We start from the raw sequence: 17,508 nt of genomic DNA on the forward strand, positions 1-17,508 counted from the left end.
ACTCTTAAGTAACTGCGAGAGGGGGTCAAACTTTAAGAGGTATATTTCTATTGATATGGCATTATTATTTCATAGATTTGATCGAATCATCAAACATCACCCAGTGAAATAAAATGTGCTGAAGAATGAGCTTTTGTTTGGAGAGTGGGTTCAGCGGTTTTATTGAATTTTGTCTTAAAATATACAGTGTGACTCTCTCAAGAAAAAAAAATCTCAATATTTTTGCTTTTCTGGATCTTTGGGTCAAACAGGTTCCTGACCCCTGAGTCAGAATAACTCAAAACTATTATTATGATCAAAGAGTATGATTTATGTCATCTACTTTCACTCAGAGTTCATTTTATAGGAGCTGATGTCCTTATAGGCTGTCGGTTGAAAGGTACATGTCAGAAAAAAGGAAAAACGAGAAATTGGATGCGGAATCCAATACCTATAGTTGTCCTGGATCCACATGAGAATGTCATACATTTTCTCTCGGCACACCGGTGAAGGGTGGGAAACGAATGAGGTCACAGATCCGAGAAACTCTTCAAGCTGAGGTGGAGTCAGGTGAGGAAGGATTTTGTGGATGATTTCGAGACACACCCTCTGCATTGCCTCATCCCTTCGTGCAGCAAATGGAGAAAACATAAAGGAAGAAATATGCTGAAAGTCAGAATTCAAATCATTGTGACTTACAGCGGCATTGTTTTTTTCAGTAACGGAGTTATTTTTTCCGCCGCTACTGTCACCGACGGTCAGAAGCGGTGCTTTACTTTGGCTGCAGAACGGAAATGACGCCGTTCTTAGCAGCGCAGTTTTCCGCCTGCCTCAGAGTTGTTCTCCTCAGGCCTTTTTACGATCATGACACCGTTTAAAATAGCCACAACCATATAGCTAGACAGCCATTATAATAGCTACAATGCGCCGAAAGAAAAGGTGAATAAGGGCCGATTCGACATCACCTAAATCGTGTCGTTTGCGAATGAAACGTCTCTATTGGCTGGCTCTTTGAAGTGAGGGGAGGATCCGGCTCCCCACCAATCAACATTGGTTAATTTACCATTTTTTCGGGGGCCGTTCTGTGTTGTTGACATAATTTTGTTGAGCATAAAAAAGGTTAAAATACCTTTGTATTTTATCTCTGGTAGATTTATAAATATCTTAATTATAGAGCCTGTAAAGTTCATTTTTTTTCCCTTCTTTAATTGCTTTTTTTTATCGTATTCTTTCTTATGTTTCTTTTTTTCCATTTTTGTCTTTTTTTCAACATTTTTAAGTCATTCCTTGCATCATTTTATAAAAAATGGTAATTTAGGAATTAAAGCAACATAAACAACCTGAAAGGCTGTTTGAAACCCAAAAGAGACGTCTGTTTATCGTGAGCTGAGCTGAAAAAAAACATTTCCCTAAAAGTAGTCGGAATTCCCATCCTTCCAAGTAAACTCGGGTCAAAGTAGGCACCACGGTGTATCGCATTTGCTCAGAAAAGTTCAAATTCTTTGACATAGATAGATAGATAGATACTTTATTCATACAACTTCCTTTTAAAGTCACGGAAATAGTATGTTTCCCTGGTAACGAGTTTCTTTGACTATAGCGTAATTCAGTTCCTAACTCAGTTACTTTTGGGAAGAAGCGGTGAGTAACTATAACGAATGACCCAACCCTGCTTACCTATGACCCATGATCTGAATGAATCCAGTGGTTTTAAGCTGCAAAAATATGTCCGGGATGACCGTCGCTCGACTCAAGACGCACTCCAGACAGTTCAATTTTAGCATGCCGTGCAACTTTGGCAGCTGGTAGAAGACGTGATTGACAAACCTGAGAAAGACAAACGAGAAAGCGTCCCGCCGTCATACAGTCATGCCGTTTTGGCCGCGTGCACGCAAAGTAGTGCTCACCCGTCCATAAAAGCAGGAAAGTGTTTCGACACTTTGTTCACACAGATAATGAATTTGTCGTTCATTTCCTTTTTCTTCAGACTGGTCACTTGACTTGTGGCGAGATTGAGAAGTTCTTGGCGTTGCTGAGAGAATAGTTGGAGGGTAAGATCGATGTTTTCCAAGTGAAGTTTTCATTCAATTCATTCATTAAAGATAAAGAAGTGTGATTACAAGCAAAGTGGGGAAAACGTCGTCCTGGTTTTTCTCCTCAGTCATCTTTTTCAGGATGAGTCCAATGATCTCAGCGGCAGCCGAGTAGACATCTTTATACCTTACAAAGGTCATGTTGTTGGTGAGGGACTTGATGTATCTGGAATGAAAAATATCATTACCAACATTTAGCAAGGACTGACTACCATTATTAACTTATTCCAATTGATTCATTTTAAACACAGCTTAGTGTTAAAAAAAACCCATTTTGTACCATTTTTCTGTAAATGCGGCAATCCGGGGTCGGTCGAATGGAACGTGGTGCACGAAGAGCTTGTGAACAGGTCAATGGTGAAACTAATCCAGACGGTTGGCAAAAATACTACAAATTTACTACAAAACTGAATTTAGTTCTTCTAAACAGGGACCTCATATATTCATTTCTCTCCATTCGGATACGAAAAAATAGAATAGAAATACTGCAATAATACCACTACAGGATTACTAGGATACAACAATTCTATTAGAAATATCACAACAGAAATACTACAAAAATATTAAAGAAATACTACAAATATACTATTATTAAAATACTTCCAAATACTTTTACAGAGGTAGTACGAAAATACCACTATTGTAATACTATAATACAAAAATACTGCTACATAAATAATAAAACAAATACTACAAAAATATCCTATGAAAATACTACAAACAACACAGTGGAAATATTTCACAATACTGCAAAATAAATGTTCAGTATTACTACAAAAAACTACAGCTATACTACAAAAAATATCCAAAACACTATACTACTTAATAAAAGTACAGTGAGGCAGGTAGCAGGTAGGCGCCTTGCATGGCTTATTGCCTATTGGTGTGTGAGTGAGTGTGTGTGTGTGAATGGGTAGGTGTGAAGCACATTGTAAAGCACTTTGGGAGCTCTTCATTGACTTGAAAAGCGCTAGAGAAATGCAGACCATTTACTATTAAAATACGAGATGAATACTCTAAAAATCAATACTACAAAAATTTCACCAAAGTACAACTAGAGTAATACTAAAAACATATGGGCTGGTTATGCCCCCACCAAACTTTTTTTTCACATTAGCATGCGAAGGGTCATTCATTACACCAGAGTTTGCCTCGTTTGCAGATGGGTGGTGAAACTCATTCAGTCAGTTGGCTGTCCTGTAGAAAAGCCAAATGGCTCGGCTGTGCTACTTCAAGTGTTCATCGTTTGAATTCCGTATAAATCTACCTGTCATACTGAATTCCACAGGAGGCATCATACACGGGGAGGTCATTGGCCAAGATGATTCCAAGCAATTGAAGTCCAACAGAGTTGTCTTTACTTTCTGGGTCCGTGCTACAGAAGCGCTCATATATCAGACTAAAAGACGCCATCAAAAGAAAAGTATTTTTTTTAATTGCAAAAAAAAAAAGAAAAGTTGATGTCAAAGGTGCCCAAAAGATACCTATGAGGTACATAGAGACAGTCTTTCCAGCACTCCACCAAAGTCCGAATAATCTCCAGGTTATGGCGGAACACGGACCTTCTCGGGTGAAAGCTATGTTTCATCAGAAACTCCAAGAGACGATTGGCGAGCACTTCATCCCTAACGTTACCCTGTGATCATTAACAAAAAAAGCGTCGTTTTGAGAGCGATCCAAACAAGTCATACAATTCAGCTGTAAAAATATTCGGATGGTGTTCACGAGGGATAAGAGCGTATCCGACCTTGGGCCTGGCCACGCTTGTCCAAGACAACACCGTGACCACGATGTCCACCACCATGAAATGGATGCCGTCTCCTCCGTTGTTTCCGGATACAACCAGCTGGAGGAGTGGCCCCAGCCAGTGCTTGGCATAAGGCCGAAACACCTGCACGAGTTGAAAAACACAACTATTAAGAAACGTATATGATGACGGGGTTCCTCCAGCTTAAGTAAGTTCAATTCAAGACTTATTTATGCCTTTTGAAATCAATTTTAAGACCGAGTCGAACAAAAAAACAATCGAAACAAACAAAAAAATACCACATGAATTTGAGGCAATTTTCAACATATGTTTTATTTTTTTTAAATTACATTTTGGTCCAGTTGAAAACTTTCCATCCGAAAAACCCTCCAAAGTTTTAGTGATGGAAAAAAATGATTAAAAAGGATGTTTACAGTATATTATGGATCCTCAGTCAAAACTGGCAGAAAACGACTAAAACCAAAGAACTCTTGCAACATTCATGAAGTATTTTTATGATAATGTATGAAAAAGGACACTAGATTCACGACCAATTTTGAGTGTAGCATCATAAAAACACATGCTTGGAAAAAACAAATACTTTGTACTCCCGGGATGTGGACTAAATTCCCTAATCCTAAAATCTTTGTGTTCACATTTTTAAGACTTTAAAAATCGGATTTAAGATATTTAAATGCCAAACGAGGGCCTTTTTTTTAGAATAATGAATTAAAAAAAAAAAAAAAAAAAAAGAAATATAAGATCAACTTAAAAGGAATGTGTGTCTCTTTGTGCAAATCAATTGAAACTCACCTCCTCTGTGTTGATGATAAGTTTTGAAATAAAGAGTCTGATATTCAGGGGTACGGCTGGATTCATTAGTTTCCCGTGTAGAAATTTCATCCAAGGAGGAAGGTCACAAGGGACGTTTCCCTATTTTACAAAAAGAATCGCATCAGCGCTTCAACGATCAATCGTGTGGCTTACCGACCTGTTCCGTTTTAGGTGTTATGTTGTTTCTTTGCATGTGACCAACGAGAGCGGTCATGGTCGCCATACATTCATGCCGATTTAGGTCGTCCATTTCTAGGTCCACTGTTGCATCCGGGGAGTAAGGTGCCTCATCTCTCTGCTAGATGTAGAAGAGTCATATAATAAACATGCAGGACATTGCTCAAAAAGGTTCATCGATCGCAACTCTCGACCTTTGCTGCAGGAGATTTCTCCCCCACAGGCTTATGGGAGCCGTAGGAAAAGCTTTGTACGCCGGTGGAGAAGTCAAATTGGCTCATCTCCTCGCTCAGACTGCTGTCAGCCATGTAGGACTGGGAAGACAAATATACTGGTGCCTCTTTGGACACACAAAAGAATGCTCAATTGATATAGTATCGTTAGAACAATGCAAAGTAAAGCAACAATAGACAAAAGTAAAGAGGACATGCTTCAGGACAAACACCTGCATTCTCCTCGTTCGCATCTTGGCGAATCATGGTATACGTCTTCTTCCTCTCAAGAGGAACCTACATTATGAATACAAAGGTTAAAATGAAATCTTTCATTATGTTTCCAGCTAAAGAGCCCCACTCACCTCAATGAGAATTGGGAAACTGTATTTTCTTTCAACATCAATGATATTTTCCAAAATGAACTGGTTCTGGTCAAGTACAAGAATAGGAAAAAAAAGGAAGACAATTTAATTTTTGTCACAGATACATTCAGATGGCAGTATAGCTGTACCTTTTCTGGTTTATCACTGAAGAGGAAGCCGTAATAGAATTTAGGCTCGCTGAAACTGCAGCTGATGGCAGCGATGGCACAGTTGTACGCGGCACAGTGGTAACGCCTCCTAAGCTGGAGAAGTTGAGTCTCTCCCGCCATATTCTCAGTGAACGTTTCGAAACACAACCTGAAAAAAAAGGATTTTCCTTCATTATTTAGTCACGGAAAAGCAGCCTAAAAAATCTGGACGAGTCAAGGGGGAACCCTACTTGAGCAGTTTCTTCGATAGCTCGTTCCCTTCGGTTTTGTCTGTACCGCAGAAAGCCCAATTGATGCGCGACTCCTTCGAGTAAACTTCCTCTTTGGGAAGCCGGGAATACAGAAGCTCCATCAGCTTGAAGCAGCCATTCTTCTTGACCAGTTGCATTTCGAATGCAGATTCATTTGCCTAATACGATGTGCAAGCATCACAAGATGACACGCGAGACACAAAATGCAATCACAGCAAATCGTTCGACGGTTAGCGCATGATGTACGAAAAAAGTGCTAAAACCAAACCTTAGTGAAGCGACTGAGAAGCAACGCCATTACGTCCGTAACGTTCGCCACAAAAAAATCACAGAGCGTCTTAGTGCTGCAGTGAGAGGCGAGAGGCAGCAGGACTCTTTCCATCATGGCCTCAAGCACGCCGCTTCTCGGCACGTCACCTTGCTGGAACGCTGCGTAGATTGTACGCAGCAGCTGGAACTGCCGTTCACAGCTCGGTCTGATAACATATAGAACGGTTAGGTTTATGAGAAACTGATGCTTCGAAGATGAATTGGGAATTTTGTGGGTTAATCGATGTCACTTTTTAAAATCGATAATACAATCATGACTCACTGTTGAGCAATTCTTTGGAAGCAAGTTTGAAATTGTTCCTCCATGATGTGCTTCCTGTCTCTACACAGAATCCCAGCAAGTAGTTTGAGAAGAAGGGGACTATGAGAAAGCTCGAGGGCATCCAGCAACTGTTGGACAGCAAAGAAACCTTTCTTTTAACAACATTTGAGGGCAGTTGAAGCCATCTCACTCTGACCAACCAAGAATCAGCACTCACCTTTCTAATACAGTCCATATAGTTGTTGCGTCGAAGGGAGCCTTTTGCAAATTCATCCGACTGCATCGGAAAGTGTGAGGCCACCATGCTTTCGAGCGCTTTCTCCAGCTCAGCCATCGGTTCTTCCGGGAGGATCGTAAAAAACGGCAATACCAGAAGGGCTTGACTCTAGACAGTATAGGGAGGAGTAAAACATTTTGTTTGTATGTACATTAGTATCGTATGCTTACGTTTCAAATTATTGCCAAAAATAGGCCCTATTAAAATTAAAACTGCTAGAATAAACATCATTCCGGTTTACTATCGAATAAACAATTGTAAATACTTGACAAGACCAAAATAAATCCCGTGGTTTTATAGTACATACGACAGTACATTTCAGCCCCAAATAAACGGTATTAGACCCTGCCGATATTTTTACCTTGAGATTTAGTGGCAAGTTCATGTCGACCAGAAGCATGGTAAATGTAGAAAACACTTGCTTAAACCCTTCGTGGTTGACATTGGCGCACACGGATGAGTCAATCTGATAAAAGGGAAAATATGACAGAACAATAATATCAGAGGCTTAACTCTACAAGTACATAAATATATACGCTGAAGATCAAAATTAGAGAACAATTTTGAAAAAATGCCATCTTCACTGCTCAGAAATTTAAGGACATTTTTGTGTCTATACCATGCTACTACAACACTCTTTCCACAAAATGACCAATTGCTTCTCACAAAGAAACTGTATTTTGCCAAAAATGCACTGATCGAAATGAAAGAACATTTTTAGGTGTCTCCCACTTAAAATGTGATCATCTAGCACATGGTGCTAAATTCCTTGGATTGTCTGTCAGCCCCTTTTTAACTGGCATTCCTACTGCCAGTTTTACAGACTTTGCAAGATGGTGGGCCGCCCTTAAGGGACCGAAAGCCTCCGGCAGCAGGTTGCCCGGATGAAAACGAAAGCGATGACCCAATCAGCCTTAGCAAAACAAGTTGACCAATCCAAATTTGTGACTTCCAGAATATTGAATCTTTACAAAACTACAAACTCATTCAAGTCGTCCACAGAAGACAAACGCTAGAGAGGACAGGTCACTGCGGAGGATGTCAATGGGTCACGTTTTCCACACTGCAGGTGAAATTGCTCGCCCGTTCAGTGCCGAACATGGTAAGGATCCGTCTCGTCGTTTAAGAGCATTTGAAATGAAGGCCCACGCTGCAGTGACCACACTTCTCGTGAGCAAAACATGTAAAAAATCTAGACTGAGCTTTGTTGAGGAGCATGCTGTGTGGACCGAGGAGAACTGGTTTCCAGTTCACTTCGGTGATGAAAGAAATGTAATGTATTTGGGTCTGATGTATTATACTTATTGTATTATATTCCTTTTACTTTATTATTGTTCTATTTTCAACACAAGGATACTGCTGGAAGTGTGAATTTCCCTACAGGGATGAATAAAGTATCTATCGATCTATCTATCTATCTGATCGGGAGCATTATTTCCGGCGACACATTGGTGAAAGACTAAACGCAAAGTATGTGAAAAAGTTGAGGAGAAAGTGTCATGGTTTAGGGCAGCAGTAGTTGGGCCTCTTGTACAGCAAATGGCCACTTGAATGCAAATGTGCATCAGAACCTTCTTCAACAGCACATGTCAAGTCAAGTCCCATTTCTTTGTGATGCCCTCAATCACAAAATGTTTCAAAGGACCGCACAGGTTTCAATGACACCACCCCCTTAATCATAAGTTCATTATGTTTAAAGATTCAATCAAAATTAAAAAAATGAGTTAACATTTTGATATTTTTCGTGGATAAAAAATTGGCTTCACGTGAAATGAGATGGATTGCTCTTTCATCATTCTAGTTTTGTATAAGTCCAAATGTAATTAATGGACAAGGTCATAGGGAGTAGATTCATGCAGACTTTATGCAGTACAATGCTCCATGTAGCAAAGAAAAACGGGTAAAGAATTTCCTTGATGGTGAAAAGAGTCTCTATCTCAACCCAATAGAGAACCTATGAAAAATCCTTCATGACGAAGTTCTGGTCGAGAAACCCTACAATCAGCGAACTGTGAAGGAGGCAGGAAGAAGAATGGACCAAAATCACACAAAAGCAGTGTGAAAGACTATCCTGCGGCCCCAGATGTGCTAAAGTCATTCACAGCAGAGGCCTGTACACTCCTTACTAGTTGCTGACTCTTAACTTTCAGGGTTTTTTTTTCTCCATGGCTAAGTCATTTTTTTTGTCTAATTTTGATCAGTGCGTTTTCTGATAAATATTTAGTTTTTTGTGAAATGACTACATCTTCGATTGAAACGAAATAATATTTTGGTTCATTTTTTTTAGCTACTGGATAAAAATTGGTAGACGGGCAAAAAAGCTATTGCATCAGAATACCTGAAGGAGTTTGGAGAGTAAGAGAAGAGTAGCAGTTTTGCTCTCTGGATTTGAAGCATGACCATTCCACCAAGACTGCAGGCGATTCCATCCTCGGAGCACTTCCTCAACCAGCTGTTTTCCTTGAGTTTTCCGGATCGAACGCTCTCGAAAGCTATGGTCCAGCATGCCGTTCAGTAACACACTCACCTGAGATAAACGTGATAAGCAGAAAAGTCCTTAGAAGATTGTTAAATACATTAAAACAGGGGTGTCCTGTTTTTTCAGAAAGGGGGGTCAAATTTAGTGAGCAGAAAATATTGAATGGCCAACTATCCAGCCTGCCATTCTTTTAACACTCTTTCATAAATTCACCCTTGCTCGGCGATCAGAGTCGCGACCTCGTAGCCCGCCTTTGTAGCATTTTCATTTGACCGGGGGGTCTTATGAAAAAGCGCTGCTGTGCTGTTAAAACAGCTTCCATTTGCTTTACCTTTTCACAGCGTTTTTTCCAGGTGGCTTTTGTAGTAAGCATGTTTTGTCTAGCAGTACCTCTTGATATTCTATTCTTCGAAAACAGCCACAGTCTCAAGGCAAATTAGGCTGACGCACTTGTTTCAGATTTTGGTGAAAAAATACCCAATTTCCACTTGGCCTGGAAGAAGCGGCTATCACAGTCAACTTTTCCTTTTTCGATTTACAGTCGCATTATCGGAAATGGGGTGGGCTAAAATTGTCACCGGATGTCACAAGGGCAAGGTGGCCAAAGGGGTACTTCCATCTTCTGGTGAAACGGTGATTTAAAAAAAAGAAATTGGGTACAAATTCACTTTGTACCGCAGTCAACATAATTGGCGGGCCACATATCATACATTTTATGAGAGAAGCCGCGGTCCAATAAAAATTTTGAATGAAATTGGAGACTTAAATGTCTCTTATGAGTGTGAAAATACGGTAACTACTGACCATGCTGGGGTTGAGAGAGGAGGCCATCATGAGACGAGGAACCGTCGTATTCATATTTCGAAGCAGCTCAAGGTTGATCGCTGTTGGAAAGAGGCTGTAGAAGTACTCTGCGTGTGAGAAGCTCAGGAAGCTCTGACAATGACTTCCAGTCAGTAGAATGTCCAGTAGCTGCTCACCCTATAGTCAAACAAACCAGATCAGAAGGTAATCCCACCACCACACTAAAATGTGGTAACACAAAGATCACTGCACAGACCATTTCAGTAAGAGAAAAGGCAAGTTGAAGCAGACCCTCGGCAAGCTTCTTAGAATTGATATCCAAGGATGGAAGAGACTTCCTTTCACCGGGTGCTATGCCGTTATACACCGTCATTAGAAGGGATTTAGCAGGATCCGCATCCTTTAGGGGATTAATAAAAACATTTGTTTTAATTAGGCACAATATATGTAGAGTTCCTGCTCACAATCATGCAGATATGTTCCATAATATTCCAGGTGCTACGGATCTTGAGAAATGAATACTAAAAGTTGACCGTTTGACTTCAGACCCCCTAGAGCTGTGACGTCACCAGAAGACAACTAGGTTTCAAAACAATGGCGGGTCCCGTTAAAAACAGACGTCGATTGTAGATATCAGCGAATGCATAGCGCTCATTTCTGTTTGGAGCAATTGGAACTTTGCTTCCTGTGTCACTGGGGGAATACTGCTTGGGGTAAGCTTACCTGCCGTCATGTACAGCATGTGTTCCTTTTTTGCTTTTGCCTCCTTTTAGGTATTCGATCGTGACTTTTCCTTTGTGTTTTTCACCGCGTGTCTTGCAATCAATATAATACTGTCCAGATAGCTTCCTTGTTAGCGTGGAGGCTCCCGAAGGCTTCCAGGTAAGCCCCGTTAGCTGTCGGCTAGCTGGCTGGCCTGCTGTACTCTTTGTTTGTTACCCAGCTAGTTTTGTGTTTGTTGCCATCATCTTTTTTTCTATTGGCTGATTCCTGCATGGTTTTGGTCAGCCAGCCTCCCGTTTTTCCGCCGATCGCTCCCGGTTGGCAATTTTAAGCGGCCGGCTAGCCTGCCCCCGTCCCAGGCTGGGTTAGACCCTGTTAGCTCTCTGTGTGATTTTTTTGCCAGGTGGCCCCTTTTTGACCGCTTTGTTCCAACATCGCTGCACAACCTGCGACAAAACATCTAGGCATTCTCCACATAAACTACCCAAACTTGGCTTAAAACACTTCGAGTAATTAACAGGTAAACCGACTGGCTTGCTAGAGTGCTGTAGTCACATGACGTCAGAGCTCAGGAGATCAAAGACAAGACAGACTGTCTTCAAAACGGATTACATTGGAAAATAATTGCTATATATAGAGGTATTATGCAATAAACATGTAGTTTCTCACATTTTGTACGATATAGAATGTGAGCATTCCTTCAATTAAGAACAATAAAAACAGAAAAAAATGGTTAACAAAGGAAATCACTGCAGGTATAGAAAAGAAAGTAGGCCTAAATACCTGGCTTTTTAGAATGGAGCAGAGGAAGCCTGCTTTGTGGATCAGCTTACACGAAGAAAGAACCATTTGCAACCCATCCTGGTGTCCGGAGCGGTACAAATCGACAGCACAAAGTGTGTCGACGCTGAGGAGTAACAAAAAAAATAATAATAATAATATTCGTTTAATTACCCCGATAAAAGAAATGCACACATTGGTGAACTAATGGAAATAACAAAACAAAAAAATAACAGGAGCAACATACCTTTTCTGTGAAATCCTTTTCTTCAAGCTACATTCCACATGAGCATGGTAAGGTGAGGCCAGGAGAGCTTTGAGCAGAGGCACACAAACATCCGGTAGGTTTTTAATGATGTCTACATCTGCCATGTTGAATCCAACCGAGGACGGCTCGCACACTACCATCGCGGTCAGCTCGAAAAACGTGGAGCTGAAAAGATCTTGTTCCAAAAACTGTAAATGGTGAGCAGAAAAAAAATCAAAACCAGGCTTGGTAAACAAACCAAAAGACCCGTTTTACCTTGCAAAAGTCGTGGCCCCCTTTGACAAGCACCATCGTTGTAAACTCTAGCAGGCGAACAATAATGGTACATTTACTGTAGTTGTACTGCTCCAGCTCTATGGGACTGAAATGAGAATTCTTTTGGCCGTGAGGGAAGCAGGCCTCCGCTGCGGCCAGATCTCGAGTGGCCAGTTCAGTCAAGAAGAAACTTATCGCTCGCAGAAAGGTCGACTCTTCCTTGGCATCTTGGGAAGGAAATCAAACTTCCATAAAAAATTGCAAATAATGACCAAGCCCGACTTAGTTGCGAAATCAAAAGTATTTAGCACATCAGCACAAAACCCGATTCCTGGCAACAAACCAAACCTACTTAGCATGTGATTAGGCCCAATTATATGCAGGCCGATGAAGGTGTTGTAGCAGTCGAGGGCTGCCAGGAGAAGGTCCATCCACTGCAGAGTGGCCCGAACGCTAAAAGACCCCTTTAAGTCTCTGAGAGTAGGTTGGGAATGAAGACCTCCACCTTCAAATTTTGCCACCAGGAAACCTATGCCACGCTCATTTAGCACACCCTCCAACCATTGTGGTGGAGACTTCTTTCCTAAATTGACATATGAAAGCAAAAAAAAATATATTTAAAAACATCTTTTGTACGTTGCCATTATTGATGATAATTAGGTCACCTGGTAGAAGAGGTACAAACTCATAGAAGAGCTCTAAGCATTTGTGGCGACATTCAGTCTGAGGTCTTCCGCATTGTTCCAGAAGCCATAAGACCATGTGGGACAAGCACAATTCCTCATCCGCTGGGAAACCCCTGATGCAAAATAGAGAATCAAAAGTAAGTCAACTCATATTAACTCCACTTGGAGCTGTCCACCAAGCATTCTAAAAAGATGCTCAGGTCCATTTGATGCTGAGGGGCAGATAGTCCATCCGATTCTTGCCCTGATGGGCCTTCTCCTCATTTGAAAACTACCTTGGAGTGCGTCTCTTAGCGCAGTGCTGATTGAGAGCGGGGGCCTTGTACTTGATAATCCGTTTTAGGTGATCGATTGCGGAGATGCACTGCTGTAGTGTACCTGTGGATAGAAGAAAAGTCTGTGATGGCAGCTTGCTATGTTCGAGCTTTTCAGTCTTTGAATCTTAGAAGAAAAAATGTATTTGTGTGATGGAATTTGTAAAGTCAAACTAGTTACTTACCCATGGATCGCTCATCTGTGTGCGCAAGAGCCAAGCTCTCCACAAAAATGACGAGTACTTCAAAGAGGAACTGTTCAACCAAGGAATTCTCCTCCCTGGTAGAGAAACGTATACAAAAAACAAATTTGAGTTCATCGATGCAAACAATCAAAACAGAGCCCCTTATGACGTAATTTGACATTTTTAATTGCCGTCAAGTACCTGAACAGTCGGTAAATACTATTGAAAGCTAAAGCGGCACCAAGCCTTTTGAAGCCATTTGGGTGCAGAGCCAAGCTATAGATCCGCTTAAACAGCGATTTCATGTTGGTGGGGCTCTTTTCTTGCTGCTTGGGAGTGGTTTGCTTGATTGACCATTTGACAAACTCTTCGATGCAGCGGCCGCTGAAGTCCCTGAGTGTGCTGTCTTTGGGGTCAACGACACCATCCTAAAAACAAAAAGATCACATTGTTTGCAGAAAACTGTTAAAACAAATACTAGATGAGATTTAAACAAGCTATGACTCAATAAGGGAAATGCATATAGTGCAAAAAAACAAAATAAGATCACTCTTAATCAGGCGAAATAATCATAATGCCAAAACCTGTGTTCCTTACATATATATATATATATATATATATATATATATATATTATATTTCAAATTGCTCTGAGTGGTTTGCTGCCGTTTATGGTGTTTTATGAGGTTTTTCTGTGGGTTTTCTTTACAAAGTATCTCAATGGTGAACATATATAGTTAAATGCGCTTCCATTTAAAAGATTTCTTAGCAACCTTCTGCCAAAACAAGGTATGTTGGTGTGACACCAAGACTATATTTAAAAATGTGCCCTATATATATATACACCCGACTAAACCTAATTATCATCCACTGTTGCTTCAGTTTCCCATGTAATAGAATTGGTATCTTACCATCCGACTATGAAACGTCACATAGAAAAGTACAATAGCTAAATTGTATCTTCCAAGCAATAGGTTCTAAACCCCGGATGGAATACGACTTACCAGTACGGCTTCAAGAACAGCCACTGTATCTTGACTCTCAAATTTCTTGTTGTTAGTAAACCAGTGGATCAACTGCATAACCAGCGGTTCAAACAGCTGCCTCGTGACCTGACAAAAGAAATCCCATTTTTGTATCACGACACTATCCGTTTCCAGGATTTCCACTTTGAATTCTAAACCCTCACTCTATCTACATGACACACTCGCTTTCCTTCGCATACCTGATCAACATCACAGGCCAAACGCAGCAGCACAGGGAAAAGCCTTTTGTGAAGCTTGTACATTGGTGGTAAGCGGTCCTCTCCTTCCACCATTTGAGCACTCTTCCCAATCATGTAGAGAACCAAGCTATGAAGCAGCTCACAAGCTGCGACCTACATGGCCGAAAAAAAAAAAATGGTCACCTACTGCTTGTAATAACGGATAGGTGAATACAAGTGTCGGAAACAGACTTTGGTTTGTCTGTCACTTGTGGAAAGAGCGAGTTCGCTAATCCGGGGTAGGAAAGGGTCGAGGTAGATGACCGGCTTCATATCAACGAACGGCACGGCAAAGCTGAGCCTTTTTTCAGTATCCCAGGCCACAAACTTCTTCATCATCTCCTCTGATGAGACCACTGAAAGAGTACATGAAAAACATTGCAATATTCAACCCACATCATGTCAAAAGACAACTGCTTAGTGCAATAGCAAACAGTATGCTTCTAGATTAAAGGGGTGCGTCGTTTGAGGTGTCCTTAAAAAGTTTAAAATGAAGTTCTCTCTACTAGGTACGTGTTAACAACGCCTAACTGAGCTTTTATAATACTTTTTTCAGCAGTGTTCCGACCACAGCCCGCATTAGGCTAGACCAAAGGAAGCCGGGGTTCAGAGGGCATTCGGGGATTGATTTTACACGTGTGTTGGTTGTTTTCTTTCTAGGATGAAAATGGTGAAAGTAAAAAAGAAGTGTTTCAAATCCGGTCCAAATGCCAAGCCAAACCCCCCAAAACATGAAAAAGAAGAGTTTATTTGGGCAAGCCTAAAGAGAGACACGTAGTGTTTGTGCACAGAAGCAGCTTGAAAGGGGCTGTAATAATCATTTCAGCCAGAAGATGGCGTCAGCAAGTAGAATATTTTGTACCTACGGACACCACCTTTAAAAAAGAAGAAATAATTGGTAAGCTGTTTGAGCCCATACCAGTTATGAGGTTTCTGTTGAGTTTTCCACCCAAGTGACCGAGTAACTTTACCACCCTGAGCCTCACCAAGGTAAGAGGAGCATCCTCCTGAATGCAGGTACACAGGACAATTGAAACATGCACAATTAGATCATAAAAAAATCATAAATTTCTTTAATTGGAGTGAATATTTGAACTCGATTCCAATAGTGGACAGAAAAAAACCTGTCTTTTCACAAAATATACCTGTAAATTGACTCAAAATACACTATGAAATAACCCCAAAACCTGTAAACGGTGGTGTTAATAATGATGTTGTTAACGATGGTACTCTCAAAGATAGGAATAAGAAGCTTGTGCTTCAATTTTCTAAGCAAAGATATTTGTTAGCGTTTGTGTGTAATAGTAGAGTGCAATTGTATGTAGCTCTCTATACCGTTGCAAGCTGGTTCGACTTTTTCAGAAGTCTTGTCATCACTCGGCTGTATCCAATGTCAGTTCTTGAGGACAGAGATGACATCACCTCCCATACGCTATCCTCTTTGTCTAAGAGGCCAACAAAAAGATGATGAATGCGTCGTTTTGGCTTTTTTCTGGTTATCCGGTGAAGTGACAAAGCAAACTCTTACCGTCGTTTGCATTGGTTTTGAGGTATCCGTCCAGCAGAGGGAGGATTAATTGGTAGCAAGGTTGCATGGTTTCCGGTGGGATGTTGCTGGACCAGCCCTCTAAAGCATCTAGAGCTGCATTAGCCAAAGGGACGTGGCTAAGACCCAGCTTTAGAGCTGCCTGCGTGCCCCAAAAATCCGTGTTTGTATCAAAACCTACATCTCTAGGTGTTTGAATTCCCCACCCCATGTCAACAGCTTCTGCTAAAGAAGTTGCACGGTTGAACAACTCAAATGTTCAAGCTTCAAGTACACGAAAAAATCTCAGTAAGACCACAAAAAACATGTGTGACCCACCTCAAGAGCGGGACAATAAATCTTAACGTCCACTGCAACGATGCTGTGGTGCAGCGAGAGGACAAAGGTCAAACAAGACGCCAGTAGTTCGTCTTTGTACTGTTTCATTTTCACACAGACCTGTAGAGACAGACACCAACCCTCACAAAACCAGCTAGGCTTAAATATCTCAATTAATATTGAAAGAGATTCTACCTCTTTTCCAAACTTTGAGAAGAGAGAAAAACAAGCACTCTTGGCTGTGTCAGTCTGAGTTGAAGCTGCACCCTGAAAGCCGACGCCCTGTGAAAGTTGGCCAATTCGTAAGCAAAGAGCGAAAACGATGACATAAAAACATCTTCATAGATAGATGACCTGGAAGTACTTGATTTTCCTGGCAATTTTCATGGTGACAGAAAGCAACTTGTAAAAACCACTGACGAGCGGGTTTCGAATGGAATGCAGGATCATTTTGTGGCTGAAGGGGTACATCCACGTCTGGAAATATCCCAGGTGCTTATGAAGCAACAGCTCGCTGAAGGAGAAAGCACAAAACAGCATGACTTCACCAATAAAATTCAATACACAATGAAGGCAACGTAAACCAGTTGAGGACTATGTACATTATTTACGGCATGGAAATTTGCAAAAAGGGCAAGACACTGAACCCCCGATGCCACCGATAAGCAGGCAGGCAGGCGCCTAGCATGGCTGACGCCGCTATCGATGTATGTGAGTGTGTGTGTGAATGGATGCGCTTTGGGAGGTCTTCAGTGTCTTAAAAAGTGAGAGCATTTAAGAAATACCTGCAAAAGTCGACTAAGTTAACAAAGGCAGTAAAGTCTTTCATCTTATTGGGCAAAAGATGAGCCATGGGGTCGGATGAAGGGACGACGAACGAGACGCCGTCTGAAGCCTGGCAAACATGAGGCAGAAGGTGTCATTTAGAATAGGAATAAAAATCACACAATTTGGTCCAAGGGTTAGTTTGACAAAAACTTCCTGGGTCATTTCGCAATTTGCTTTGTTATTTGTGATATTTTCAGTAACAGGCTCCCCAAAACGTAATTTTTTTTTCAAATCTAAAACAACTTTAAAAATACCCACACCAGAAATGATAATGATCATTTCGTTGAAAAAAGGCATAAGATAAGGTTGGTTTTTGCAAAACAACCAAGATAGTCAGGTATAAAATACAGATTTGGTTCATT

General features: G+C 41.0%; 1 protein-coding gene and 1 long non-coding RNA gene across 2 annotated transcripts in view; one reads left to right on the forward strand and one right to left on the reverse strand.

Moving 5' to 3' along the window:
• prkdc (protein kinase, DNA-activated, catalytic subunit) overlaps nucleotides 1-17,508 on the reverse strand; it is a 45,834-nt gene that overhangs the window by 20,931 nt on the left and 7,395 nt on the right. Inside the window, exons 17-55 of the mRNA XM_088321853.1 lie at nucleotides 17,104-17,213; nucleotides 16,673-16,832; nucleotides 16,514-16,600; nucleotides 16,319-16,438; nucleotides 15,983-16,142; nucleotides 15,790-15,899; nucleotides 15,374-15,461; nucleotides 14,647-14,810; nucleotides 14,416-14,568; nucleotides 14,195-14,302; nucleotides 13,393-13,619; nucleotides 13,192-13,286; nucleotides 12,968-13,070; nucleotides 12,672-12,805; nucleotides 12,359-12,589; nucleotides 12,007-12,233; nucleotides 11,731-11,939; nucleotides 11,487-11,610; nucleotides 10,237-10,380; nucleotides 9,981-10,157; nucleotides 9,036-9,224; nucleotides 7,059-7,163; nucleotides 6,638-6,805; nucleotides 6,421-6,548; nucleotides 6,097-6,304; nucleotides 5,808-5,986; nucleotides 5,557-5,725; nucleotides 5,408-5,473; nucleotides 5,276-5,339; nucleotides 5,025-5,170; nucleotides 4,811-4,951; nucleotides 4,633-4,752; nucleotides 3,820-3,963; nucleotides 3,557-3,708; nucleotides 3,340-3,471; nucleotides 2,100-2,238; nucleotides 1,887-2,011; nucleotides 1,657-1,806; nucleotides 431-604 (exon numbers count right to left, since the gene is read on the reverse strand). Of these exons, the coding sequence (XP_088177979.1) occupies nucleotides 431-604; nucleotides 1,657-1,806; nucleotides 1,887-2,011; nucleotides 2,100-2,238; nucleotides 3,340-3,471; nucleotides 3,557-3,708; nucleotides 3,820-3,963; nucleotides 4,633-4,752; nucleotides 4,811-4,951; nucleotides 5,025-5,170; nucleotides 5,276-5,339; nucleotides 5,408-5,473; nucleotides 5,557-5,725; nucleotides 5,808-5,986; nucleotides 6,097-6,304; nucleotides 6,421-6,548; nucleotides 6,638-6,805; nucleotides 7,059-7,163; nucleotides 9,036-9,224; nucleotides 9,981-10,157; nucleotides 10,237-10,380; nucleotides 11,487-11,610; nucleotides 11,731-11,939; nucleotides 12,007-12,233; nucleotides 12,359-12,589; nucleotides 12,672-12,805; nucleotides 12,968-13,070; nucleotides 13,192-13,286; nucleotides 13,393-13,619; nucleotides 14,195-14,302; nucleotides 14,416-14,568; nucleotides 14,647-14,810; nucleotides 15,374-15,461; nucleotides 15,790-15,899; nucleotides 15,983-16,142; nucleotides 16,319-16,438; nucleotides 16,514-16,600; nucleotides 16,673-16,832; nucleotides 17,104-17,213 (5,630 nt within the window). The remainder of the gene's footprint in view (nucleotides 1-430; nucleotides 605-1,656; nucleotides 1,807-1,886; nucleotides 2,012-2,099; nucleotides 2,239-3,339; nucleotides 3,472-3,556; nucleotides 3,709-3,819; nucleotides 3,964-4,632; nucleotides 4,753-4,810; nucleotides 4,952-5,024; nucleotides 5,171-5,275; nucleotides 5,340-5,407; nucleotides 5,474-5,556; nucleotides 5,726-5,807; nucleotides 5,987-6,096; nucleotides 6,305-6,420; nucleotides 6,549-6,637; nucleotides 6,806-7,058; nucleotides 7,164-9,035; nucleotides 9,225-9,980; nucleotides 10,158-10,236; nucleotides 10,381-11,486; nucleotides 11,611-11,730; nucleotides 11,940-12,006; nucleotides 12,234-12,358; nucleotides 12,590-12,671; nucleotides 12,806-12,967; nucleotides 13,071-13,191; nucleotides 13,287-13,392; nucleotides 13,620-14,194; nucleotides 14,303-14,415; nucleotides 14,569-14,646; nucleotides 14,811-15,373; nucleotides 15,462-15,789; nucleotides 15,900-15,982; nucleotides 16,143-16,318; nucleotides 16,439-16,513; nucleotides 16,601-16,672; nucleotides 16,833-17,103; nucleotides 17,214-17,508) is intronic.
• On the forward strand, nucleotides 485-7,217 carry LOC148348690 (uncharacterized). The gene is made up of 5 exons (XR_015847500.1): nucleotides 485-549; nucleotides 1,967-2,030; nucleotides 2,141-2,220; nucleotides 3,361-4,027; nucleotides 6,489-7,217. It is a non-coding gene; the product is annotated as an uncharacterized LOC148348690 (long non-coding RNA).

This window comes from Urocampus carinirostris, chromosome 18, assembly GCF_059441175.1.
Source record: "Urocampus carinirostris isolate Australia breed hairy pipefish chromosome 18, RoL_Ucar_1.0, whole genome shotgun sequence".
Lineage (NCBI taxonomy): Eukaryota > Metazoa > Chordata > Actinopteri > Syngnathiformes > Syngnathidae > Urocampus > Urocampus carinirostris.